Genomic DNA, 27,887 nt, shown 5'->3' with positions numbered 1-27,887 from the left:
CAGATATGCCTCACCAGAGCCAGCCCTGTGTTGCGCCAGGGCAGGGCATCCCTACTGGAGGGGTTGCACCTATGCAGCTGTTTTGCTGCACCTGGTATACACTGGGTCTATGGGCAGTGGTCACACGGCCCCCTGGGGCAACCAGAGGGGAAGGTGCTAGCTGGCTGGGACTGGGCACATCACAGGAGGTGATTCTGTTCTAGAGCTGGGCAAAGAATTAATCCCTATTCATTGAATAATAGACTGGAAAAATAGTGCAAGTTCGTGGCATAAATTATGCACTGAATATTATTTGATGAGTTCTGATGCCCCTGCTGCTTCTTGCCTGGCTCAGGTTAACCCCTTCCATGCCAGCTGCATACCTCTAGTCTGAGCAGACCTTAGGGAAATTTGTGGTAAATTCAGGTCCTGTTCTGGCAGCAGGTATACACACTGATCTGGTGGCAGCTGTCTGTGACCCTCTTAACAGGAATTGGTAATGCGAATCGCAGAGGTGAATATGCCAAGGTCTCAGTTGGGTGACAGTGCCCACGTTTTCTGACTCAGATGCCTGAGAGCGCCTGGCTAAGGGGCTCTGAGATCCTGTGACTCTCACTGAAGTCACTGGGGGAGTGGCGGTTGCTTTGGGTCTGGCACTTTGTGATGCTGAGGGCTAGAGTTTGCCAGCAGATGGGGGTCCTGTGCCAAGTTGGCAAATATATTTTCCTAAGTATTAACACACTTTTAAAAAAAATGTCCCAACCTCCTGGTGTTTCCTCAGCAGAGAACAGGAAATGGCTGTCGGTTTGAGCCGCCCACAGCAGTGAACCCTGCAGCTGCTCATAGAATCATAGAAGCACAGGTCTGGAAGGGACCACAAGAGGTCACCCTCTGCGCTGGGGCAGAACTTAGAATATAGTGTACCTAGTATACCTGTATCTTTGCCCTGAGTCTGGAGTTCCAGCGACAGGCTGGCTCGGGGGGTCTGGGTTAGGCCTCTGGGGTGCTGCCTTGGTGGATTGGTCTGTGAGGGGCAGGTGGTTTGCTACAGTACGTGACCAATCAGATGGACCATGCTCTCGTCTTCCCAAAGCTCCATTTACTCAACTGGGGCACCTTGCCGGTGGATGAAGGGTAAAATCTGTACCTGTTGGCGGACTTGTACCCTCCTAAGGGCTACCCCTGCAGCTCGTCTTGTTTCCTTCTCTGGAGAAGTAGGTTCCAAGCATCTATTCATCCTTGGAAATCAATTCTCTGTGTGAGACACCGTGACCCCGATGCTCCGCTGAGCCTGCCTTTGCACTTTTATTGACACGGCTTTGGCAGCGTAAAGGAGCCTGAGGCCTTAGTGTAAATAGGAACCAGGTTCCTCTTGTGATCAGTCACCAGTGCACTGTCCATGCAAAATGCTACCAGTGTGGTAGCACTTTACACCCACGCTTTACTGGTGGGATTGACTGTGCCCAGTGCAGGGCACCAGATTGTCATCCCCTGTTCTTTGCATGAACGGCGCAATTCACCCCTAGGCAAATAACACAGGCAAGGTCCTTGCATCTCACTTCTGGCCGAAAGGGAGAATTTCACCCTGTTACTTGAGGTGACCCCCTGCTAGTAGCAGTTGGCCCAGCACCTCTGGGTCAGGCTGCAGTGGCTTACACAGAGACCGTAAAGTAGCACCAACTGTGACACACGTCATTCACCACGTGCCTCTAGCTGTGCAGTGATGCCAACATCCCACACTCTCCCCGGGGGTTTATTTACCCAGTAGCTACACAGTGAACCATTGACGCTGCTGCATTTTCACATGTTTTTTGTAGGAATTGTACCAATTTGTTGCCTATGCTCCTATGTCTATATACAGACACTTTTTTAAAAAGCAAATATCTTCTGTGTTCAGGCTCTGATTGGGAATGAGCCAAGCTGTAATTACATCGGCATTTAGTGAAAGAATATGCCAGGAGAGGGGGGAGCAAAGCACCCAGGAAACCTAAAAGTGGCCATAAATTCCTAGCTGGACCATTGTCTTCCCCAGCCCTCACCCCTTATGGCACTCTAGCAGCTGCCCTCCTCTTGTCCTTGCCACAGGTACCTGCAATGCAGAGGTGTCTCTTCAAGGTATGGATTTTCAATGGAAGGAAGCATTGCCAAATAACCAGTTCAGTGCCTCCCCACATGCGGTTGCCACACTGCTGTGTGGCATCCCGGCTGGCAGGAACATGGCTGATGACTGCTGCGTTGAATGAGTGGCTCAGCTGGGTTCTGGTGATGCCTATCCCATTCATAGTGTAATAGGCACAGTGCGGTGTGTGCCTGGACCCTGCAGCCACCCTATTCTGGACCCCCTAGTTACATACACCCTCTCCTCTTCACCTCTATTCTTGGGGCATGTCAGCAACATCAGTCACTCTGCCATCCCTCTGAGTAACGCCCATCCCCTCTCCCTCTCTCTGCTTGGACAGGAATGGATCCTGCCACCAACTCCAAAAGTAACCACTGCCTAGATGCAGCCAAAGCCTGCAACCTGAATGACAACTGCAAGAGGCTGCGCTCAGCCTACATCTCCACCTGCAGCAAGGAGATCTCGGCTACCGAGCACTGCAACCGCCGCAAGTGCCACAAGGCCCTGCGCCAGTTCTTCGACCGGGTGCCCAGCGAATACACCTACCGGCTGCTCTTCTGCTCCTGCAAGGACCAGGCTTGTGCCGAGCGCCGCCGGCAGACCATAGTCCCCAGCTGCTCCTACGAAGACAAGGAGAAGCCCAACTGCCTGGATCTGCGGAACATGTGCCGGATGGACCATCTCTGCCGGTAAGAACTGTCCTCCCTCCCCTGCCATGCACAAGTGCACGCTTTGTTTTTGGTTCTCCACCTGCATGGCATGATGGGAGACTAGAACAGGGATGCCCCACAGACCCTCATGGGGCATTCCCTGCAGATCTGGTGGGGTCCAAAGGCCTGATGGCAAATCCTTTTCCATCTGCCTGGTCTCCCAACAAACCTGGATCCTTCCCAGTCCCTCCAAGGAGCCAGGATATTGGAGGAGGGGTAAGAGAAGCCTCCTCTTCCATTCCCAACTCTTCTCACCTCCCACCTGCCCGCGCCAAGCTCAGGAGTGGGCAGAGGGGATGTTGTGCAGGAGTGTGGAGGGAGGCACAGAACAGTCACAGCGCCGCATCAATACAATGATGCAGTGATTTTGTGGCCTCCTCTGGCTCCCTTGCAGTGCTGGGGTGTGCGGTTGGTCTGTACAGGTTTGCAGTGGTCTCTTCTGCACTATGCTCTGGCAGAGCTGGTTAGCCGCTGGCGGCTGGGTTTATCCTGGTTCTGGTTGTTTGCGTGCTCTCTGGCTCCTTGCTGCATTTGGCTGGTTGGCTCTCTTCTAGGTTTTTAAATTACTGGGTCTGGGTCAGATTGTGTGCTGGTGTGAACTGGTGCACAGTTCCATGGACTCAGTGACTCCAGGGATCCAGCGTGCCTTTAGACCAGGGCGGTGCAACTCTAGTCTCTGACATGCTTGTCACGACATGGTGCTTCCATGTTCCACAGTAGGCACCTTGCTATGTAGTCCATCTGCTGTGGATTCCCTTTGCTGGTTTAAACTCACAGGAGCCTGTGATTTAAGAGATTAACTCAGATCCTTCTTGGTCACCCCCTTGCTGCTGGATGAGTGTGTGGTGTTGTGAACAATCCCCGATGGCTGCAGCGTTTCCACTGATTGCTGATTGGTGTCTGGAGGATCCTGTCCTGAGGTATAGCCACCTGGTATACAGTGGTACAGCCTGCGAACTGAGTGTTCCATTATACCTTGGTGAACTCATCATACCTAGAAGAACTCAGGCTTGATTGTGTAGTCCAGTCTCCGTCTGCTGCTGGAGAGGAGCTTTATTCCTTATCCATAGACTTGGATGCTTAGAGGTGTCCCCTCTGCTGGTTCAATCATCGCCTAGGCAGTGATGTTCTGTCACAGCTGCTCAGATTCCTTCCTCTGTCTGTTGACATGTTTAATCTGTCTCTCTGTCTGCTTAGCCTACCCCGGCCTAACCTTTCTAGGTATTTACACAGGTCTCATCATCAACCGACCTTCCATGGGGAAGGGCTATAACTGTACTTAGGAATTTGTCTCTGTCTAATGTCATTGGCTTGTTGGAAGCGCCGGGGAATTTAGCGCCCAGAGCTAAAGAGGGTTTTACGGAATCTGCTCTATGGGGGGAGCTGGTCTAGTGCTTACAGCAGAGGACGGGGAGTCAGGACTGCAGGATGCTATGTCTGCCTCAGGGAGTGCAGTGGGGTCTAGTGGTTAGAGTAAGGGAGTGTGAAAGCAGGACTCCGCGGTTCCATTCCTGGCTCTGCCATGGGCTAACTGGGTGGCCCTTAGGGCCAAATTTTTAAACTTGGGTAGCTAAACACAGGCACTTAAATTTTTATTTAGGTACCTATCTTTTGCCACTGAATTTGAAAAGTTTGGGCTTATCCTCTCTGCCTGTTTGTTTTCTTGGTAAAATGTAGATAGTGATAGCGGCCTACCTCACCAATAGCTGTGATTAATTAATTAATTAAACACTTGGAGAATGTTACATGAACATGCTAGGAAAGTACAAAGTAGATGTTGAAGTCAGCCTGTACAGAACCCAGGAATTCTGGTTTCCGGTGCCCCTGCTCTACCTGCTAGACCCACATTGCCTTCCAGATCCTAGCATAGCACCTTTCAGAGTAGAAGCCATGTCCCTTGCTCTAGCCCTGAGGGCACATCATGCTTGTCTGCTTACTTAGACTTCTTATTGTCTGGTCTTTGGAAGGGATAGCGCTGGTCTTGTGCGGCAATGTCATGCCTTGCAAAGGGTTTATCTATCCAAGGCATCCCTAGCTACCAGTGTGAAGTAGCTGGTAGCCCTGTTCACATGCGATGGGATTCTGACATGCTTGGGCAGTTCACTTGACCTGCTTTTGTTTGCAGCTGTAAAGCTGTTTAAAAGCAGAGACCTGTCTGAAGACAAGTGCGGCCCAACACCTGAGCTGTGTTTCCCTGCGGGATGCAGGTGGAAAAAAACAAAGAATAATTTTCTTTTTAACAGTCAGGCTGAGAGCTAGAGAGGAAATTTAGTTCCTGGCATTTGAAATGGAAATGGCTCGAGCAGATCCTCTGGCTGAGTTTATAGCTGGGGTGCGTGCGTGGGTGGGTGTTTGTGTGCACCACTCTGTGTCTGTGAACATGACGTAATTTAATTAAATTAAAAATTAATCTTTAATTCCTGGAGACTCCAGGACCATTCTGGAGGGTTGGCAGCCCTAGAAAAGAAGAACTTTGTTTTGTGAAAAAAGTTGAGGTTTTGGCATTTGGCTTGATTCCACATTGGGACAAAACTGAGACCTTTAAAAAAACCAGAGAGAGAGAAACTTGTCTACACAGCAGTACCCACAGGAGCAAATTTCAGAGCCTGGGTCAACTGACTTGGACTCACGGGGCCCATGCACGAGGCTTAAATTAGCAATGTCAGCATTCCCACTTGGACTGTAGCCTGGGCTCCGAGGCTCTCCCATCTTGCTGGGTTTCAGAGCTTGGGCTCCAGCCCGAACCTGAATGTCTATACTACTATTTTTATCCTAGCAGTGCGAGCCTGAGTCAGTTGACCTGGACGCTGAAGTTTTTTAGCTGTGTAGACATAGCCAGAGTGCCACCCCAGAAAAGCAAGGTGGCCAGGCACTCACCTGGGATGCGAGAGATCTAGGTTCAAGTCCCTGCTCTCTCTGATTTGGTGCCCTTACCAATGGGCTATAGAGTCAGTCTTTCTGGCCCTGACCCAGTGCAACATGCAACAGCTCCAGCAGGAGAGACCCCCACCACAGAATACCCTGGGGGTCAGGGCACTCACTTAAGATGGTGGAGACCCAGGGTTATGTCCCTGCTCCAAATCAGGAAGACAAAGGACCTGAACCTGGGTTCCCACATCCCTGATCACTGGGGCTCTCTCATTTTGACCAGGAATTCCATCCTGGGCCCAAGAAACCTTCCGGGGAAAAGTTTTGTTGAATCTGCACCAATTCAGTGAAAAGTTTCGGTTTCGACAAATTGGCCTTTTTCAATTACAATAAGTGTGGATGAAAAATTCCCGACCCGCTCGACTGCCCAGGTGCCCCAATCCCCATCAGCAGAACCCCTGGTTATTCTAGTTCTGGGGCCCTCCACAGCTCTGCCGGTGACCCTCAGTCTGGTCCTGCTCCTCCCCCACCCCCACCCAGCCTCATAACTTGCTCTCCTATCCCTGGAACAAAGCTGGCGTTTGTGCCAAGCTGTGGGATTTGGTGATACTTGCTCTGGGGGCCTTTCTCGGGCCAGTCTGAGCCTGAGCATTAATGGTGCTGAGAGACTCTCTGTGGGTTCTGTGGTGCCAGCCATCAGTGTGGGATCTGAGCACTTTCCACTTAAAATCAATAGCAATAGTGAAGTCCCTGGTGGGTTTCCTGGAGTCTCTGGCACTTCTCCCCTTTTGGGATAAAAATCCCAACAACCTCTGCTTGGGATTAGGGTGGTTGTTTCAAACCATTATTAATGTACTGGGCCCGGGGGAGTGTAGGTTGATTAGTTTCAGTGTTGTTTGTTTTGGGGGTGTTTTGGGACTTGGGGCTAGAAGCGGGCATCAGTTTTGTGAGCGCCAGTCTTACGGTGGGAAGGTGGCAACCCAGCCAATTTCACTGGGAACAAACAGCAGAGCAGAGCAGTTGGCAATGTAATAAAAATCCCCTGATGGAGGCCAAGAGGCTTCTGGGTGTCAGGCACCATGAGTGCACAGGGCCAGCTATGACGTGGGCATCAGACTACCAAAAGGAGAGCAAACCCTGCATTTACTATCTCTCCCAGGGGGGATGTGTGTGTGTGTGTGAGTGTGTTGGGGTGCATGTGTCTTAAGATAAATCTAGGCGCATATGTGTGGGTTGGATGGTCTGTGTTGGGGTTATCTGGATGCTGGGGCCCTTTGGTGTGTATGGGATGATTTGTGGGTGTTGGAGGATTTGGCGGGAATGTCGTAAGGGGCACCTTGGGGTGAGCAATTTGGGGGTCGGGACAATGTGAGTGTTGTGTGACAGAGGCAGTTTGGGGAGGGGGTGTTTGGGGATGTGACCATTGAGGATGGCACGTGGGGAGCTGAGCTGAGTTGGTTTGGTCTGTGCGCTTTTGTTGTGTTGTGGGCTGGAGGAGAGTGTCATCTGAGATCAGAGAGGAAAATCTTGACTGATGTTACAAGGATGCACGGAAGAACCAGCGAAGGAAAAACATCATTAGCGATAGACTTGTCTCAGTGTATCTGAGTCTCCCGCTGCCCCTGTCTATATGACTTTGTCTGTCTGTCTATCTAGCTGCTGAGACTCTCTGTCTATGGCATCTAACTTCAGCGCTGTCCCTGCAGAAGGGTTAGGAACCTGCTGTTCCCATTGGAACCTGCACCCAGCCCTCTCTCTCTCTCTCTCTTTCTCACAGCTGTTGGAAAGGCTGACAAGTGTACACTTGCCTACAGGTTTGTTCCCAAAGCTATTAGCCTTTTGGCTGTGGTGGGCACTGGCTTATCCATTGCCAGCTAAGTCTTGAGCATCCGGGAATCTACTGGATCTGCTCAGATGAGGTTTCTGCTCGCCTAGGGATGTCATTTGCATTTCCCACGATGGTGCAGTAAATTTGGAGCTGGGGAGAGCAGATTTCGGCATTCCTGGGGATACCATTTCTACTTCTCTATGCAATGCACTGAATCTGGACAGAATCAATCTCGGCTCATATAGAGCACATCAACATTGCAATTAAACACCCGTGGCTGGCCCGTGTCAGGTGCCTTGAGCTGCGGGGCTATAAAATTGCAGTGTAGACGTCTGGGCTTTGGGACCCTCCCTCCTTGTGGGTTCCCCCCAGAGTCCGGTCTGCAGCTCAAGCCCAGACATCTACACTACAATTTTATAGCCCTGCAGCCCAAGTCAGCTGATATAGGCCAGCCATGGGTGTTTTATTGCAGTGTAGAAATACCCTATGGAGCTGGGGCGCAGTCCAAGCTCCTTAAGGGACGGTCAGCTGTGCAGATATATAGTCCACATTTCCCTGGGTTTGCACTGAATTAAGAAGGTTCCGTGTGAGGGTTGTGAACAGTCCATGTGATGGCCTTGTGTGTGCAGCTCCAGTGTAGTGTTGGCTGTCGTTGATTCCTACAAGCACAAGACGTAGCCAGCAATGGATGAACCAGTGCTCACTGCAATTGTACGTCGCTAGCCTAGCTGTGCCAGCCTGTGAGTATCACTAACTACCACTGTGAAACTGTTCACAGCCCTCACTGTAGGTGGAGCCATTTGATAAATATCAGCACTAACTTGTAAGGTCAGTCCGGGCTTTCCTGACCATCTCGGCAAGGCCATGCCCAACCTTTACAATCATAATGAGTTGGCATCCAACCCAAATCAGGCTCTTGTTAGCAATGGGTGGACGGGGTTCAGACACAAAATCTGCCCCGATCATTTGCCCCAGAAGGCTGGACCCATCCTGGTTTTGAGATCTGAGAACATCTGCTTCACGTGGCTCCTACTAGTATGAGATGGATGGGGCAGTGGGAACACAGAGAGAGAGAAACTGCTTTTCCAGTGTGTGCTGGAGCCTGGGTAGCTCAGAAGGGAACCTCATGGGGCTGACTAAGCAGCCAGAATCTTATCTGAACGGAACCTCCCCAGTCACTAGCAGCCATTTCCCAGCAACCCATGGAGGATTAGAGCCTTATCAAACTCTGGTGGGTTTGGTAGGGTAGCGAGATGCCATGCATGGTAACCTTTCCCCTGGTATCAGATGCATCTTCTTTGGCTCCAGGCAAGATGTGCTGGCAAGCAGGCTCTACGCTCACTTGGGAGCATCAGAAAGAGCCTGATGTTTGTTGCTGGAAAGGCGTCTTCTCTCCCTCGTTTGTCTCCAAGGCGCTGTACGTTTATAAATAACAAGGCATTGGCCGTGAGCCACCGCCAAGGCTGTAATTCCAACCTCAGCATGCTGGAAATGTGTATAAATAGAGCATGCCAACTTTGCCCTCGCTCGCTTTGCATCTGTCTCAATTGGGCTGCAGCCTCAGGCAGCCTGTATCAGCTCCTGGGTTACCCCTCCAAGTGCAGTGATGGTGGTGTAGAATAGTCATGGCTCCAGAATCTCTGCCACAGTAACAAACTCTGCTGACTTCCTTTGGAGGATGTCAACCTCATCGTTCCTCAGGACCAGCTGGCGTGGCTTCCTCTTAGATCCTCTGTGGGTAGCACAGAGGTGTCACTGTGGTGGCCAGACATTTGTGCCAGTTCTGGATACTCTAACAAACTGGGAGCTTCCTAAGACTTGACACAGATCTTTCTGCTTCAGAGGAAGCACAGAGCCCACCCTCCTGAGCTCAGAAAGAACCTCCGCCAGCTGTTTGCAGTACAGGGCTTGGGACACACAGTTGAGCAATTCAGATTCCATCCAATAGAGGGCAGTGGTGCGCTTACACACTAGCCAGGTCAGTGTAAAGTAGTGCAAGTTAGTTTAGTGGAGCATCTTCTCTATGGGCTGTCTATTCCAAAACATGCTTTAAAGAGGTAATGAAATTGGAGGATGTGGGAAGAAGTTAAGAGGCACATACATGGGACTAGAGTGAAGGAAGGTGAAAAGAGACGGAGGGCAGTCAGAGAGGGTTCAGGGAGGCAGATGGCAGGAGCTGTAGAGGAGAAGGCTCTTACACCCGTAGCCAGGAGGTGTCAGGGAAGGAGTATAGACAAAGAGGTCTGTACGGTGGATACTCCTTCAGTATTATGAATAGATGCAGTCTTGGCCTAGTGATGTCTAGGTAGGTGCCTCTGTCCCTCTCCCTAATCTCCTTTTGGAAGTAGTGCAAGCTTTGGGTTATACCAAATAAAGTTGCACTGCCTTTTGGGACCAGAGCTCAGGGTCAGATTTCCAAGTGCTCATCACCCACAACTGAGGCCAGATTTTCACAAGAGCTCAGCACGTTGTGTGCTGGGTTTGGTTGAAAATCTGTCTATGAATGTGACAGTGGGAGCTGCTGGGTGCTGGACCTTTATTGAACGTGACCTTTATTTAGATGTCCAAATGGAGCTACTGAGCACTTACCCCTTGTGAAAATGACCCAGCTAGGGTAGTGTGCACTACTACTTTCTGTACAGAATGGAATTAGAACCAATCAACTGCCATTGAAAGTGGAGGGTAACTGGGCCACGTACAGTAAGTTCATTGACTGGACCACTGAGAATCTGATATGTGCCTGTACTTATCAGTCCTGAGTCGTTGCATGATGCTCATCTTGTTAATCTTTACATGGGGCCAAGAGTGCTGATTGCACTCTGAAGCAAAACAACAAACAGCAATGCTACCTAATAGCGACACAAGGAAGAGATAAAGCTTCTCTGCCAGGATGGGAGGTAATTAAGCCTCCAACTTCCACTGCTAATGCAGGGCAACATGAACTTGGATGTTCACGTTCCAACATGAATTGGAGAACCTTTAAGCAGAGATTTCTGCTGTTATCTCACAGCAGTTGGTGCAAGAGGAAAAAGGCCAACAAACCAAAAAAAGCAGAGCCACCCAGAGAGACGTGCTTTTCATGGAAGACTTTGGTGAATTTCATGCTGGGGAAGCCTCTCACCTTCTTGGAGACAGATGATGTTCCAAAGTGACTAGGGCTTTTGGAGACCTCTATTTTTCAAGATGACCAGCTCACCTGATTTTTTCAGTTCATGCTGAGCACCAGGCCTTGGAAAACCAGGCCTCTTTAAGCCAATTCCAGTTGGTCCCCCCAAATCAAATTTGAAAATCTTGGCCAGGAGGTCTGATCTAAAGAGCCCACTAGAAATCAGTGGAAAGTCTCCCACTGGCTTTAATGGGCTTTAGATCAGGCTCTGATGTCATGTTTTTACAGAACAAATCTAACATGGGGAACAGCAGGGCAAGATTCATCCTGGGCTTGGAGGGACTTTCTTCTAGGGTAAGAGCCAAGGGAGGAGTTCCCACTCCAAGATCCATTCAGTCTTTGGCCTCTGCTGAGACTGCCTACAAAGGCATCCATTAAAATGTTTGGTTTTGTGACTTGTCCAGTTGGAACTGGTCTGGCTGAGACCCCCCAACTCATCACAGAGGCAACTCAACTGCTGTCAAGCAGTAATTTCATCTGGCCTGGGCTAGATTCCAGTTGGCAGCTCAGTCAGAATTTACAGCTCTGATGAGTTAGAATAAGAGTTCGGAGATAAGAGATTCAAAATGGCAAGCGAGGGAGTCCCACCTTCAGGCTGGCCCAGTTCAAAACATCCTCAAGTCAGGAGAGTGGGATGTGCAGTTAAACACGCTCCAGTATTTGGAGCAGGCCCTGATGGCAACAGTTGGTGAAAGCGCTGCAACTCAGCTGATGAGAGAGGATAGCGGGCATTCAAAGAAATAGGCACACAGGAGCTGAACAGCTGGGAACCCAGTGCCGTTATTCAGTGCAGCCTGGGAAGCACTGGTGGCTTCTCTCTCTTCAGAACTCTAGTTTCATCTTTCACTGCCACTCAGGTCTCTGCAGACAGCAGGTCTCTGTTCCAGTCCATCTTCCACCACAGGTCAGGCTGCCAAGAGTTAGCTCTGAGGTTTGCCACAGGGATTTAGATACTCCCGCCCATGGAAATGAATGGAAGTTGTGCGTCTGAATCCCTTAGTCAGCTCTGAAAATCTCACTCCAATCCCTAGTCACTTGGGAACAGGCTGGGTTTTAGTGCAATGCGTGGCCCCAGTCCCTGAAAGGAGGGGCGTTTGCAGACTGAACGGGGTTGTGGTGGCAAAAGGCAGATGGGGCTGTTTGCTGCGGTGCCGGATGCCGTAGCCTGTGTTAGGAGATGAAGCATGTGTAAATTCTGTGCTAGTAGAAGGAGCGTACAAAATTAGATTACAGACACAAGCGATGACAGCGAGCTGGCTATGGACACCGCTGTAGCTCAAAAGGTTTCTGCCTATTCTCAGAGGGTTTGGTCCATCGCCACCAGCAAGAAAGCAGCTGCATGGAATCGCAGAGGAAGTGTGTTCAGAGCCAATTGCTACAAAATAGTGAATGCATGCCTGCAGCATGCGTGGCCAGGAGTTCCTTATCCAGAAATACCAGGCAGTCTGGCAAGAGAGACAGGCTCTGCTCGGGAAAGACCCAGGACTGTGGTTGCTGGGCAGGCGGAAGGGCATTGGCAGACTTGTGTTGCAGACCCCAGGAAGAGCTGTCCTTCGGGACTGAGGGCAGAGTTTGGAAGAGTCACATTGGGATGGCAGAGGGTTCTGAGGGTCAGGATTGAGACCCATTGGTAGAGCTGTGTGGGAGGAGCCTTGAAATGGAGTAGCAGGATAGATCAGGAGTGAGAAGCCCGTGCAGAGCTGTGGGGGTGAACAGGTCAAGAATCAGTAAACTGATTAGCTCTTGTGACCCACACTGAGACCTCTAGAGGTGATAAGTCTAGTGCACTGACTGGCTGCCTCCCAGCAGAAACTTGTCTTCTGCAATTTGCTGGTTTTCTTAAATGTTGTGTTACATCTATTGTGTCTAAACATTATATTGTAATACAAATAAAAATGTCAAAATTGAAACATTTTGATTGACCAGCAACAAAAAGAATGGTTTGAATTTTCTTTCCTTTGAAATTTTTGCTCCAATTTAGATTCAGCTAAACGTCCAAATATCAAAATCCTGCAGAAAAATGAACTCCGACCTATGCCCAGCAATACTTTGGATCGTTTTCTTTGCCGTCTGCTTTCCTTACCCCCTAGGGTTACATCACATTTTCCCAATTTTCTCCCAACTGCTAAGGCTTGAAACTTAGTTTTTTAACCATAAGTGAAATTTCATGTAAAGACATGAATCCAGGAGCTGGAGCTTAAGAAAAACATCAATGCTGCAAGACTCGTAATAAAACTGTAAAAGCGGGCAACTCTGAAGACTGAGCTAGGTGAGCCACTGGTCTGATTCAGTATAGCAATTCCAACGTTCTTAAACTCCCATCCTCCCCTTATGAAGCTGGCAGACAGGATGGCTAACACCATGGGATGAGACCAACCTTGGAGAAGTAACGCTTGCAGAAGTCAATACTGGAATTTTTTTTTTCTGATTCCCCTCTCCTGCACCCAGATGGAAAGTTTTTCTTTCTTTCTTTTTTAGTTGCCTTGTTTACTGGGTGTTGGTGCCATATTCTCAGCCAGACAATCATTCTGGAGATTTCACTGCTTTTCGCTGCTGCTCTCTGACTGCACAGGGCTGGCTTTTAAATGTCGTCAGATACTGGCCTCTGTCCCATCAATAGTCCTAAAGTTGGGGATATAAAAGCTATCAGTTCTCCATTACAGCTGAAAGCAATACTGTAGACAGCTATTTTCTGAATGCTGGAGATGGAGGTATTTTAACTAGCAGGCAGTGTAGCAGCCTGGAGGGCTGCTAGACTCATATAAACGGCCTTGTGGTATGAGAGGAGGCAGTGAAATGAACAACGTGCTGCTTGCACTTTACCTCCAGTCTCCACTAACATTGCTCCATTGTGGGCTGGATTGCTGTTACCCAGAGACACCCACTGTGTTCTGTGGATGCCCAGCTGCCCCGACTGGACAAGGGCAGGATAGAAAAGTTCAAACTGTAGAGGGCCAAGAGGGACAGGGACTCAAACCCATTAATGGCTTCATCCCTGCACTGGTGAAAGCCAAATGCTGCAGAGCAATAGGGATGCTGTCTATTCCCCCATGGCGTGATCAGCTATTCCCTTGCCTTAGACCATCGGAGGCCATGCAAGCTGATGCAAACCCCCTCATGGCTTTGCCCTCACAGCTGCCTTCCCCAGAGAGCTGCAGTAGGCTGCGCTCTTGACCGCTCTGCTAACCAGCCAGCTGGATGTAGGTCTGCACGGGCAGGTGAGTGTGCAGACGCTGCACTGGTGTCTTGCCACAGCCACACACTCTACAAGAGCCACAGATTCCTGGCTGAGGCTCATGCAGCGCCAGAGGCGTAACCAGCATCCATTCTCTTGGCCACTAAATCCACCCTTGGATTTACTTGCAACCGACGCAAGTGAAACATTCATAGTAGCAGCCGTGTTAGTCTGTATTCGCAAAAAGAAAAAGAGTACTTTGGCACCTTAGAGACTAACAAATTTGGTAGTCTCTAAGTGAAACATTGCAGCCTCAGGCGAGCATGCATTTCCTACAGGTAGAGAGGATTCATGCGCCTGGAATGAAGAGAATAGAAACATGGACTGGATTCTCTGTGCCCATCTGGAATTGGCTCTGGGTATAGTTCTCTGGTGGGAGGAGAAGATTTTGAACTGATTTAGTTTGCAGCTGGAATGGGCCCTGGAAATGCAGCAGCCCCATTTTATAGTTGTGCTGCCCAGGGAGGCTGACATGGTGCACGGTCTTGGTGCTGGGGTGAATTGCAAACCTGGTGGCCTGATCTTAAGAGGTGCTGAGTGCATCTGCAGCCCCCACTGACGTCACTGAGCACTGCCTGGGTCCAGCTCATGACCTAATTGTGATGGGTTTAGAAAGGGCACCCAGGCTGCGGAGCCTGCCTGGATTCCAAGCCCATCCCATTCTGGGAATTCTTATATGGGACTTGGCTTAGGACATAGGGCCTGCTGGACCATGTGCTTTAGCACCTCAGAGAACAGCTGACCTGGAAAATGTGTTTGGTTGATCTGAAGCTTCCTGGGGTTCTATCTAAGAAAGAAGCCTCTCTGGGCCTGACTCTGCTCCCACACCTATGCTGCCTGCACCCTGATGTGACTCCATGGATTCAGTGGCGTTATGCCTGGTTTACACTACGGTGAGCAACAAGGAGAATCGGTTCCGTTCATGCTACTGCTGGACACCAAACACCTGTGGACCGGCCTGAGTGCAGCAATCCTGCACCATGCCCCAAGTACCTGACACTGTTTCTGCATGTACAGGATGATTTTCAGAGGTGCTAATCACCTCGAACTCCCATTGACTTCACTGGCAGCTGCAGGTCCGCAGCCCGTTAAAAAAAAATCCAGCCCCTTCATGTCCAATCCAAAGCCCATGGAACTCAATGGAAAGGTTCCCAGGAATTCCACTGGGCTTTGGTGGGGGCCCAGACCTCTCCACCAACTCAGGTACTTGGGGTCCTAGTTGTGTATCAACCCTATTGCGTGAATGTTGACAGGGAAGTTTGCAGAGAAGCTCCCAGGACCCCTGGGTACAAGCCCTAGGCTTTGGAACTAGCTGAAGCATGTTTATTTGCTGCACTGTAACAGGAGCAATACAAACAGGTCAGCTGTCCTGTGTTGGCTGCGCGGTACTGCTTCTCCTGGAGTGCAATGAGCCGTGCCCATGCCATCATCATTTCTGATTAGACTCTGTTCCAGGCAGGTTTGTGTGCCTCTGTGCTACATTTTTTTAGTTACAGGCCCACAGATGTCTACTGAACTGCAAAATGCCCTCGACATTATTATTAGCATTAATCCTGTTTATTACAGTAGTGCCTACGGACTAGCCAGAATGGGGCCCCACTGTGCAGGTGTGCATGACACAGAGGAGCAGACAGCCCCTGCCCTGAAGAGCTGACAAACTAACTACACAGGCAACAGCTCAGGGTGGGGAAGGGGCTGTAACACACAAGCAGAGGAAGCAATGGGATGGCGCAAGTGCCATGATTTTTGGGCACCCCTTGGTTCTGCCGCAAGGACCTGGTGCCACATCTCTCAGTTTGGTTATTCCTGAGGGTTGTGAATGGTTTGGGCAAGGGACTCTCCTGCCTGCTGTACGGTAAAAGAAATCCTAAAGTCCTAGGATTTGGGGGGAGAATGAGACAAACATGTCTCCCTAAGCCATGGTGCTAGAATGTTTCAAGCTGCAGCTTCCAATGAAAGACTCTGAACAGCAGTGACCAATCCTAGCCAAATCCTAAAGGAGCAGGACTTTCTGCTAACTGGGTCTCCAAGTTACTGTAATTCACACACCACCTCTTCTTTAGACTGGGACCTGGGCCAATGTGGATAAGTGCTGGGCAAGCTTCCTGCCCAAGCCCTCCACCTATCATTTCTGATGCCCTTCTCTCTGGACTTGTAGCACCATCCTTGGCCTCGGCTCCTCACTCCTTCTCCGGCTCTGCCAGAGCCTTGATTTGCCACCTGTCCTGGGCTGTTGTTCTGCTGATGCCATGCAATCCTGACCTGCCTCCAATGTGCTATCTGAGGCCCAACACTCCCAAATCCCCGTTCTGAGCACACAAACTATTGCACCGATTCTCAGCTGCAGCACCCTTGGTAGTCTAGTCGTGGGCACTTCCACAGCTCTGCTAATGTACATTAACGCCAACCTGCAGCCACGCTGCTATTCCGGATCTGGGACCGCCGCCTCTACCCGAACTTTCCCAGTAATTGTGTAATTGGTTCTGCAGCCCCTTGGCTATTCTAGCCCTGATGCAACTTACCTAGTCTCTCAATGTGCCTTACTCTCATTTTCTAGCATCTATTGATTTTTCTAGTCTTCCTGCCCTGTCCCAGTAGCTCAGCCAATGCACCTTTTTCAACCTGAGCTAACCCCTGCTCCTCCAGTCTTGAGCTTCTCTCTCCCTTATAATGAGACACATCAGTCCTAGACTGCAGCATTCCTTACTAGTCTAGTCCTGGATCCCTCGCTGCAGGGTGGAGACCAGCAGTGCAAAGCTGGAATGCCTGGGTATGCACTAGGGTTACTACAAAAGAAAAGGAGTACTTGTGGCACCTTAGAGACTAACAAATTTATTAGAGCATAAGCTTTCGTGAGCTACAGCTCACTTCATCGGATGCATTTGGTGGAAAAAACAGAGGAGAGATTTATATACACACACACACACAGAGAACATGAAACAATGGGTTTATCATACACACTGTAAGGAGAGTGATCACTTAAGATAAGCCATCACCAACAGCAGGGGGGGGAAGGAGGAAAACCTTTCATGGTGACAAGCAGGTAGGCTAATTCCAGCAGTTAACAAGAATATCAGAGGAACAGTGGGGGGTGGGGTGGGAGGGAGAAATACCATGGGGAAATAGTTTTTACTTTGTGTAATGACTCATCCATTCCCAGTCTCTATTCAAGCCTAAGTTAATTGTATCCAGTTTGCAAATTAATTCCAATTCAGCAGTCTCTCGTTGGAGTCTGTTTTTGAAGCTTTTTTGTTGAAGTATAGCCACTCTTAGGTCTGTGATCGAGTGACCAGAGAGATTGAAGTGTTCTCCAACTGGTTTTTGAATGTTATAATTCTTGACGTCTGATTTATGTCCATTCATTCTTTTACGTAGAGACTGTCCAGTTTGGCCAATGTACATGGCAGAGGGGCATTGCTGGCACATGATGGCATATATCACATTGGTAGATGCGCAGGTGAACGAGCCTCTGATAGTGTGGCTGATGTGATTAGGCCCTATGATGGTATCCCCCGAATAGATATGTGGACAGAGTTGGCAACGGGCTTTGTTGCAAGGATAGGTTCCTGGGTAGTGGTTCTGTTGTGTGGTGTGTGGTTGCTGGTGAGTATTTGCTTCAGATTGGGGGGCTGTCTGTAAGCAAGGACTGGTCTGTCTCCCAAGATCTGAGAGAGCGATGGCTCGTCCTTCAGGATAGGTTGTAGATCCTTGATGATGCGTTGGAGAGGTTTTAGTTGGGGGCTGAAGGTGATGGCTAGTGGCGTTCTGTTCTTTTCTTTGTTGGGCCTGTCCTGTAGTAGGTGACTTCTGGGTACTCTTCTGGCTCTGTCAATCTGTTTCTTCACTTCAGCAGGTGGGTACTGTAGTTGTAAGAATGCTTGATAGAGATCTTGTAGATGTTTGTCTCTATCTGAGGGGTTGGAGCAAATGTGATTATATCGTAGAGCTTGGCTGTAGACAATGGATCGTGTGGTGTGATCTGGGTGAAAGCTGGAGGCATGTAGGTAGGAATAGAGGTCAGTAGGTTTCCGATATAGGGTGGTGTTTATGTGACCATCGCTTATTAGCACCGTAGTGTCCAGGAAGTGGATCTCTTGTGTGGACTGGTCCAGGCTGAGGTTGATGGTGGGATGGAAATTGTTGAAATCATGGTGGAATTCCTCAAGAGCTTCTTTTCCATGGGTCCAGATGATGAAGATGTCATCAATGTAGCGCAAGTAGAGTAGGGGCATTAGGGGACGAGAGCTGAGGAAGCGTTGTTCTAAGTCAGCCATAAAAATGTTGGCATACTGGGGCCATGCGGGTACCCATCGCAGTGCCGCTGATTTGAAGGTATACATTGTCACCAAATGTGAAATAGTTATGGGTGAGGACAAAGTCACAAAGTTCTGCCACCAGGTTAGCCGTGACAGTATCGGGGATACTGTTCCTGACGGCTTGTAGTCCATCTTTGTGTGGAATGTTGGTGTAGAGGGCTTCTACATCCATAGTGGCTAGGATGGTGTTTTTAGGAAGATCACCAATGGACTGTAGTTTCCTCAGGAAGTCAGTGGTGTCTCGAAGATAGCTGGGAGTGCTGGTAACGAAGGGCCTGAGGAGGGAGTCTACATAGCCAGACAATCCTGCTGTCAGGGTGCCAATGCCTGAGATGATGGGGCGTCCAGGATTTCCAGGTTTATGGATCTTGGGTAGCAGATAGAATACCCCAGGTTACTACACTAACTGTTGCCACCAGATACTTGGCTTGAAATGCTGGCCAGGGTACAGGTGAAGTGAGCTGCACAGTCTAAGCCCATTCCGTAAATAGACTCTGTTCAATGCAGTGTGCCACTGCCTCTTCATTACTCAGTCTTATTGAAACTCTGTTCTTCCTCACCAGTTGGTTGGATTCAAAGAGATTTGGGATGTGGAGAGGGGAGGTTGGAGAGGCCAGATCTCTAGGTGCCTTAGCATGAAATCCTACCACTCCTCCTCATTTATGTTATGATGCCTTTTGAAAAGCCCCTGAGAGACCTTCCAGTTCCCAAGCCCTGACCCTCTCCGTTCTCTAAGTGCTGAAGAGTGAGAGGAGAGAGCGTTATGATTTGCAAAGCTTTTTGTGCCAGGAAGCCTTCCCCTCTGCCACTGAGAATTCTGACAAACTCCCTGTGCTGTGTGTCTGATTGCAAAGGACAAGTTTTAGCTCCCAGAATAAAAAGCCTTTTGCAAAACACTAACCTCAGCTAAGGAGAAAGGAAAGAGGGGGGAAAAAAAGCTGATTTCAGCAGCTGCAGTTTGCTGTATTTTTCATCTTGCATCAGCAAGTCAAGACCACAAATAATCTGGTCTTATATGCTTCACTGATGCTGGTACTTAAGAATTTCCCATCCTCTACAGGCTGAATTTCCACAGCATCCAAAGGCAGGGCAGCGTTTAATTCTTCTTCAGGTTCTTTCCCCTTTCCCAATCCTCTCCCCCTAAAACAATTGACTTATGGGGTGGGGAGAGGGTCATTATTCGATCTTGGCACTGATTATATATATAGTTAACCTGTGTCCCCAGCTTCATATCCTTTGCTAGTACAAGCAAAATGACGTTTATAATGGATGTTTCCTTGATAAACAGCATTGGAGCAGCTCAACTTTTTCATTACAACATGTAATGAGAGTGGCTCAGTGCTGCTGTTTAGCTGTCAAGATATTCCCCCGGAAAGAAGAAGAAGGGGAAAAATATGTACACGGACTTACCTAGTGTTCTGAAAAATAAATGAAGAAATGAATAGAATAGATAAATCTCTCTATCTAGTGAGACAGGAAGCAGGCATTCCTGCTGACTGCCTGTTGGGGACTTTCTGGGTTATGGCATGGTTTAACGTTATCATCTGAGTAGGCTTGCATTTGGCTGAGTGTCTTTGGATGCTCATATCCACATGGTGAAGGGGAGGGAACTCCCCATTGCTCATTGTCATGCCACCAGGTCAGCACTCAGTTGTGTCTAGTTGCACTGTCGCTGTAATTCCAGTTGCCAAATGTTAGCCATTTCCTGTTGGCAACTAGAGTTCAGAATACTTGAGTCAGATTACTGGTCCCTTGGCCTTCTGCTTCATCAGTAGGGATCAGTAGAAACCAGCTGACAGCAAGCCCACTGAAATTGCCACTACCAATGTGCTTTTCTGGTGGGCTGTACCTTTCGATCAAGGTCTCAAAGGGTGACTGTGAAGAGAGAATCCAAAGGGGTTCAGGCTGTTACCCAACCTGTTCTGTTTTACGTCTCCACTGCTTTAAATGAAGAATGCTCCGACTGTCGTGTAAAATCTGTGTGTGATAAAGGAATCCTCCCTTTCCTATTAAGGCCCCAGACTGAGGTTTAGATATCCCTGGGGGCGAGGGGGGGCCTAGATGGTAGTTTCCTTCATCATCACTCCCTGATTAGTCAGCCTGGTTTGGTACCATGAGATGCTTGCTATGCTTGAAATCTCCAGCCTTCCTTTGGGCCTCACTCAATCCATCTGCAAGGATTGTCCCTTCCCTGCTGCAGATGGGTATATGGAAAACGTGGAGGGCCAGATTCTCCATTACCTTGCTCCTTGCCTTGCTGTTCATACCGTGCCAAAGTAACTGGTCCCAAATGGGACAGGCCAAGGGGTCATTTATCCAGTCACCAGTTAAAATTTTGCTCAATTTATATTTTCAGTTTACAGTCTTGTAGGAAAAAGAAAAGGAGTACTTGTGGCACCTTAGAGACTAACAAATTTATTAGAGCATAAGCTTTCATGAGCTACAGCTCACTTCATTGGATGCATTTGGTGGAAAAACTTGTAGGGTGAATCTGGCACTGGGTTGACAGCTCTTGAGAGGGGGAAAAACCCCATTGCTCATCCCCACAACAGACACAAGTGACAAGCTTCCTTCGTGCTTTGCCCCTATGAATGACTTGAATCTCACTGGAGGGATCTCTGCCATAGCGCTCTGAGTCCTTGGCGTCTCAGCAGAGACTGCTAATGATTGCAGAGCTTTTGCAATGCAGATGCCTGTGTTTTGGGAGCAGGACGGCATCCCGCCACATGCACACTTCTGTACAACTGGCAGATGGCAGCAGAGTTGCACCAGTAATGACCTAGGCTGGGTTTGAATTTGTGAGCTAGAGGTGAATGGTTCTACAGACCATCACGCTCCTCTGAGCCAGCCAGTCACTCCTAAATGCAAATCTCCAATAGGAACCTAGGAATCTCCAGAGCAAAGCAGAGCAGAGCAGGGCTCCATCTAGCCCAATATCCTGTCTCTGGTGGTGGTCAGCTCTAGCTGCTTCAGAGGGAGGTGCAAGGAACCCTGCAGTGATGGAATGACCTGCCTCTGGGGAAAATTCTCCTCCCAACTCACAATAATTGATGATTTACCTAAATGTGCTTTAGAAAAATGCAAAGTCCCTTCTTCACCCAGCATACTGACTTCTGCATGGAGGTTGTTGGATCTGTCCTCCTGTGCAATGCTGAAGGGGAATAAAGAGAACCAAAGGAAGAGGTGAAAGAGAGGAATAACAGAGACCTCTTCCCCTCCCCGCTAATTCATTCCTTTGCACAAGAGAGGTGGCTGCACTAGTCGGAAAGATGATGATGATAAAAGACCTCAAATCTTCAGCAAAAACCAGATCAGCATTCAAAGAAAGTTTTAAAGAAATCTTTCAGCTCAGTGGCTACCTTGCTCAAGGCTAACCACACTCTTAACACAATAATAAGTCAATTCTCACTGAATAATTAAATAGAGAACCTTCATAAGTATTGACTTAATGTGACAGCCAGTCTATACTGACTCAGGGTTTGCTTATGTAAACACAATCTCTTGTTCAGCTTAGTTAGCAGTTCAATGAAATAGAACATTCCTTCAATTAAAATCAAATGATGTGTGCATTTAATTCTTTTCTTCTCTTCCTGGGTAATAATAGGTTTTGAACATAGGCGAGTGGATAAAAAAATCTTTCAAGTGCACTTATCCATGATGAATCAAAATGGAGTGTCCTTAAAAATATGGGTGACTTTATTTCCTAATTTAAAGAAGAAGTGGACTTATCTTTGCAGCCGACCTATTGTCTATCTGACCTAATTTATTTCTCTCTCTAATCTAATGTACCCCAAATCCTTAGTCCTCTAAATAATAACTTACCTTAAGTTTATCATCAAAGACGCAGCTATTCACTGCCTCTAGGTTTAGCTGCTTTTACAGGGTCTAGTTTTTTTGTTTCAGAGTAGCAGCCGTGTTAATCTGTATTCGCAAAAAGAAAAGGAGCACTTGTGGCACCTTAGAGACTAACAAATTTATTTGAGCATAAGCTTTCGTGAGCTACAGCTCACTTCATTGGATGCATTCAGTGGAAAATATAGTGGGGAGATTTATATACACAGAGAACATGAAACAATGGGTGTTACCATACACACTGTAAGGAGAGTGATCACTTAAGATGAGCTATTACCAGCAGGAGAGCGGGGGGGGGGAGGGGAGGGGGGGAGGGGAGAAAACCTTTTGTAGTGATAATCAAGGTGGGCCATTTCCAGCAGTTGACAATAACGTCTGAGGAACAGTGTGTGTGTGTGGGGAAATAGTTTTACTTTGTGTAATGACCCATCCACTCCCGGTCTCTATTCAAGCCTAAGTTAATTGTATCCAGTTTGCAAATTCATTCCAATTCAGCAGTCTCTCGTTGGAGTCTGTTTTTGAAGTTTTTTTGTTGAAGAATAGCCACTCTTAAGTCTGTAATGAAGTGACCAGAGAGATTGAAGTGTTCTCCAACTGGTTTTTGAATGTTATAATTCTTGACGTCTGATTTGTGTCCATTTATTCTTTTACGTAGAGACTGTCAAGTTTGACCAATGTACATGGCAGAGGGGCATTGCTGGTACATGATGGCATATCACATTGGTAGATGCGCAGGTGAACGAGCCTCTCTCTCAATGTGACTGATGTGATTAGGCCCTATGATCGTGTCCCCTGAATAGATATATGGACAGAGTTGGCAATGGGCTTTGTTGCAAGGATAGGTTCCTGGGTGAGTGGTTCTGTTGTGTGGTGTGTGGCTGCTGGTGAGTATTTGCTTCAGGTTGGAGGGCTGTCTGTAAGCAAGGACTGGCCTGTCTCCCAAGTTCTGTGAGAGTGATGGGTCGTCCTTCAGGATAGGTTGTAGATCCTTAATGATGCGTTGGAGAGGTTTTAGTTGGGGGCTGAAGGTGATGGCTAGTGGCGTTCTGTTCTTTTCTTTGTTGGGCCTGTCCTGTAGTAGGTGACTTCTGGGTACTCTTCTGGCTCTGCCAATCTGTTTCTTCACTTCAGCAGGTGGGTATTGTAGTTGTAAGAATGCTTGATAGAGATCTTGTAGATGTTTGTCTCTATCTGAGGGGTTGGAGCAAATGTGATTATATCGTAGAGCTTGGCTGTAGACAATGGATCGTGTGGTGTGATCTGGGTGAAAGCTGGAGGCATGTAGGTAGGAATAGAGGTCAGTAGGTTTACGGGTATAGGGTGGTGTTTGTGTGCCATCGCTTATTAGCACCATAGTGTCCAGGAAGTGGATCTCTTGTGTGGACTGGTCCAGGCTGAAGTTGATGGTGGGATGGAAATTGTTGAAATCCTGGTGGAATTCCTCAAGGGCTTCTTTTCCATGGGTCCAGATGATGAAGATGTCATCAATGTAGCGCAAGTAGAGTAGGGGCATTAGGGGACGAGAGCTGAGGAAGCGTTGTTCTAAGTCAGCCATAAAAATGTTGGCATACTGTGGGGCCATGCAGTGCGCTGATTTGAAGGTATACATTGTCCACAAATGTGAAATAGTTGTGGGTGAGGACAAAGTCACAAAGTTCAGCCACCAGGTTAGCCGTGACATTATCGGGGATACTGTTCCTGACGGCTTGTAGCCCATCTTTGTGTGGAATGTTGGTGTAGAGGCTTCTACATCCATAGTGGCCAGGATGGTGTTTTCAGGAAGATCACCAATGGACTGTAGTTTCCTCAGGAAGTCAATGGTGTTTCGATGATAGCTGGGAGTGCTGGTAGCGTAGGGCCTGAGGAGGGAGTCTACATAGCCAGACAATCCTGCTGTCAGGGTGCCAATGCCTGAGATGATGGGGCGTCCAGGATTTCCAGGTTTATGGATCTTGGGTAGCAGATAGAATACCCCAGGTCGGGGTTCCAGGAGTGTGTCTGTGTGGATTTGTTCTTGTGCTTTTTCAGGGAGTTTCTTGAGCAAATGCTGTAGTTTCTTTTGGTAACCCTCAGTGGGATCAGAGGGTAACGGCTTGTAGAAAGTGGTGTTGGAGAGCTGCCTAGTAGCCTCTTGTTCATATTCCGACCTATTCATGATGACGACAGCACCTCCTTTGTCAGCCTTTTTGATTATGATGTCAGAGTTGTTTCTGAGGCTGTGGATGGCATTGTGTTCTGCACGGCTGTGGTTATGGGCAAGCGATGCTGCTTTTCCACAATTTCAGCCTGTGCACATTGGTGGAAGCACTCTATGTAGAATTTCAGTCTGTGTTTCGACCTTCAGGAGGAGTCCACCCAGAATCCTTCTTTTTGTAGTGTTTCTTTCCCCTCCCCATCTTTCCTTATTCATCATCGGCTTCCATTATGGCAGGAATGTTTTTATGAAATGGCAGGTATATGTACATTTGTTACAAGATATTCCCTGGTACAGACTCAAGAGCTAAGGTTCAGTTGAGATTTGCACTTAAAGCATGACTAAGATTCCTCTGTGTCACACTCTGAAACCTTAATGATTGACTGTAGTCTCCAAATCTGGGCCAATAGCTCTTCATGGGCCAAGTGAAATTTCCATATTACTTTTTTCAGTAACATATTGATGAGGAAACATGTATAAATGCTCCTCTTGTGGATTTTTCCCCTGCTTCCCTCTCTTTTCCTTTGGACTTCTTTAGCAACAAACCACAATCCTCACAAACACCAAACTCTTCTGTGTCACACACATGTTTTCATGGGCATGCATTCTTAACAACATCTCCGACATAAATCACTTCTGAACTTGAACAATTAAATGCAAAAAGAATCATTCTCCTTATTGGTCATGTTTTGCCAGGGTCATCTGATGGAACTGCATCATCCATCTAGTGGCTTCTATTTTCAATGGAAAACACATTTTTTGCCCTACAAATTTCATTTTGTGTAAGTTATCCACCCAGCTCTGTTCCTATCTGTCTAGGGACTTATACTCACCCTATTACAGTGGTATCTGAGGGCCTTGCACTCTTTATCCTCAACACACCTCTGTGAGGCAGGGCAGTACTGTTATCCCTGTTTTAGAGAGGGGGACCTGAGGCATAGAGGGGCTAGGTGACTGTATCCATGGTTACTTATCCAGTCTTCTAAGTCCCGGCTTGGGCCCTACCCAATCTGTCATCCTTCCTTTCACTCACACACTTGTGCTCTGCGCACACACCCTGGTGAACCCAGGGTGCAAACTGAGCATCATGGGCATGTGTCCTGGAGACCTTGGAGAGGGGTGAGCAGGGTTGCTTGAGGAGCAGGCAGAATGAACATAAGGGAAGAGGGTTGAGTGGCAATTTGAGGAGGCTATGCTGAAGGAACAGGCTAGTGAATGAGAGGGTCGCTGCTGAGCTGGGGAAGGCAAGTGTCTGCATAGATACTGCATGGGAAGGCTTCCCCTGGCATGGCTGATTGGGCCCCAGGGCTCAGAGGGGGCAGTGTTTGAGGAGCCCGTTAAGTGCTGCTGCAGAATCCCAGGGCCCCAATACTCTTGGCCTCCCCTTGCAATCCTGCTCTTCCCGCCACAGATCCCTCTTGAAATCTCAACCCGGCCTACTGGCTGCGAGTTTGCTGTGTGCCCCGTTGAGTTTGTACAGCTCTTGTGAGCAGGGGCTTGTCTGGTGAGTGCACGCTCCCGGGATGCTCTGACATAGCCTACCCTCCCCCTAACCAAACAAAGGCAGGGGGATGCGGCGCCGGAGGCTGAGCCGAGTCCAGAAGCTCTCTGGCAGCAATGGGGGTATTGCTCTTTCTAGCACTTTCGTCCTGCCCACCTGATGGGTGTCTGAAATCTTCTGCCACGGTTGCGCTCTTGAGAGTTTCATGGCGCATCGCAGCTACTCAGACAGGCGCCGAACTGCTGAGGGAGGGGCTGGTATGTGGACGCTTGTCTATTAAAGCCATTTTGCCTCGGTCCTTGTAAAGGACCCGTGAAAACGCATTGAGTAATTTCCACGTTGTGGATATATTCTGCGTGAAATACTCAAGTGCGTGATATGGTTCATGGGGCAGCGAATTCCTCGAAATGTTTCTGGTGCTGTGTGGAGACCCTGCCAGGCGCTCAGGAAAGAGCACAGTTAGGGCCACTTAGGCACCTTGGCATCCATTCTCATGGAGTCATGGTGTTTAAGGCCCGAAGAGCAACCAGATTATCTACTGACATGTCTAGCACAGGCCATCCACCGCACCCCCATGCTAAATCCAACCACAGAAACAAGACCAAAGTGTTACAGCCCTCAGGAGTCCTTGCTGGCTAAGAAATGCTCTAGAAGAGACTTTTAATGCTGGTGTGTGGGTGTCTTGCTGGCACTGACAAATGGCATCTGAAATGCTTACATGAAATTAGGGAGCATTGTACAAGGGTAACTAGGCATTGTATGCATTAGCAGTGTGGCCCAATGGTTAGGGTCCTTGCCTAGTGTTCAGGAGATGTGGGTTCTATTCATGGTTATACCGCTGTGGGCTCTTGGCAAGCTGATTCCCTTTCATGTGCCTCTGTTTCCCCTCCTACCATTTGTCTGTCTTGTCGTTTAGCTCTTTAGAACAAGGACTGTCTCTCACTCTGGGTCTATACTGCAATGAGCAACTGGGGCTATGATCTCAGTTGTGGCCTAATCATAGGTTCGAAGAACGTTCATTCATATAAAAACCAGAATTGCCTCCACACGTGATGGGGCAGGGGGCATTGTGTGACTTTGGGAAAGTCTCTGAGGCCCAGATTCTCATAAGTATATAAGTGGAATCAATGGGATTTAGGTGCCTAAATACCTTTGAGGTTCTGGGCCTTAGTCTCAGGTCTCAGTTCCCCATCTATACAATAGGGATAATAGCACTGCCTTGCCTCATGGGGTGCTGTGAGGTAAATATGTTACAAGATTGTGAGGGACCTTAGTTTTTAATAGGGGTAATTAGGAGCTTGGAGGTGCAGCAGGGTGGCCAATGGGAACAGGATATGGAAGTAGAAATTACCATATCCGAGCTGGAAGCCAAATTCAAACAACTTAACGGGACCAAACAGGGTAGGGAGATAATCTTCATCCAAGAATCTTAAAGGAACTGTCTCATGAAATTGCAAGCCCAAGAGCAAAGAATTTTAATGAATCTGTAAACTCAGGGGTCGTACCCTGTGACTGGAGAATTGCAAACAAAGTACCTAATTTAAGAAAAGGGGAAAGAGTGAAAATTACAGATCTGTTAATTTGACCTCAATTGTATGCAAGGTCTTAGAACAAATTTTGAAAGAGAGTAATTATAGACATAGAGGTAAATGGTAATTGGGATAAAGTACAACATGGTTTGCTAAAGGTAGATCATGCCAGACCAATCTGATCTCTTTCTTTCAGAAGGTAATTGATTTTCTAGACAAAGGAAATGAAGTAGATAGAATCTACCTGGATTTCAGTAAAGCATTTAATACTGTTCCACATTATGGTCAGTGATGGATTACCAACACATGATGGTTAGAAACCTTCCTCTAATATCAAGCCTAAACTTGTGATGGCCAGTTATATTGATTTGTTCTTGTGTCAGAATTGACCCTTATCTTAAATAACTCTTCCCTCTCCTTGGTATTTATCCCTCTGATGTATTTATAGAGAACAAACATATCTCCCCGCAGCCTTTGTTTTGTTAGGTTAAACAAGCCTAGCTCCTTAAGTCTTCTCTCTTAAGGTAGATTCCCCATTCCTTTGATGTAGATGATCCCAGGTGTCTGGCTGATGGGTCTTGCCCACATGC

The 27,887-nt window shown here is 48.3% G+C and overlaps 1 protein-coding gene across 1 annotated transcript in view; it reads left to right on the top strand.

Moving 5' to 3' along the window:
* GFRA2 (GDNF family receptor alpha 2) overlaps positions 1–27,887 on the top strand; it is a 97,423-nt gene that overhangs the window by 38,453 nt on the left and 31,083 nt on the right. Inside the window, exon 4 of the mRNA XM_038384513.2 lies at positions 2,439–2,787. Coding sequence (XP_038240441.1) covers positions 2,439–2,787 — 349 coding nt within the window. The remainder of the gene's footprint in view (positions 1–2,438; positions 2,788–27,887) is intronic.

Source organism: Dermochelys coriacea, chromosome 26, assembly GCF_009764565.3.
Source record: "Dermochelys coriacea isolate rDerCor1 chromosome 26, rDerCor1.pri.v4, whole genome shotgun sequence".
Lineage (NCBI taxonomy): Eukaryota > Metazoa > Chordata > Testudines > Dermochelyidae > Dermochelys > Dermochelys coriacea.
The sequence above is the reverse complement of the archived record's forward strand: the minus strand, read 5'-3'. Positions and strand labels throughout refer to the sequence as shown.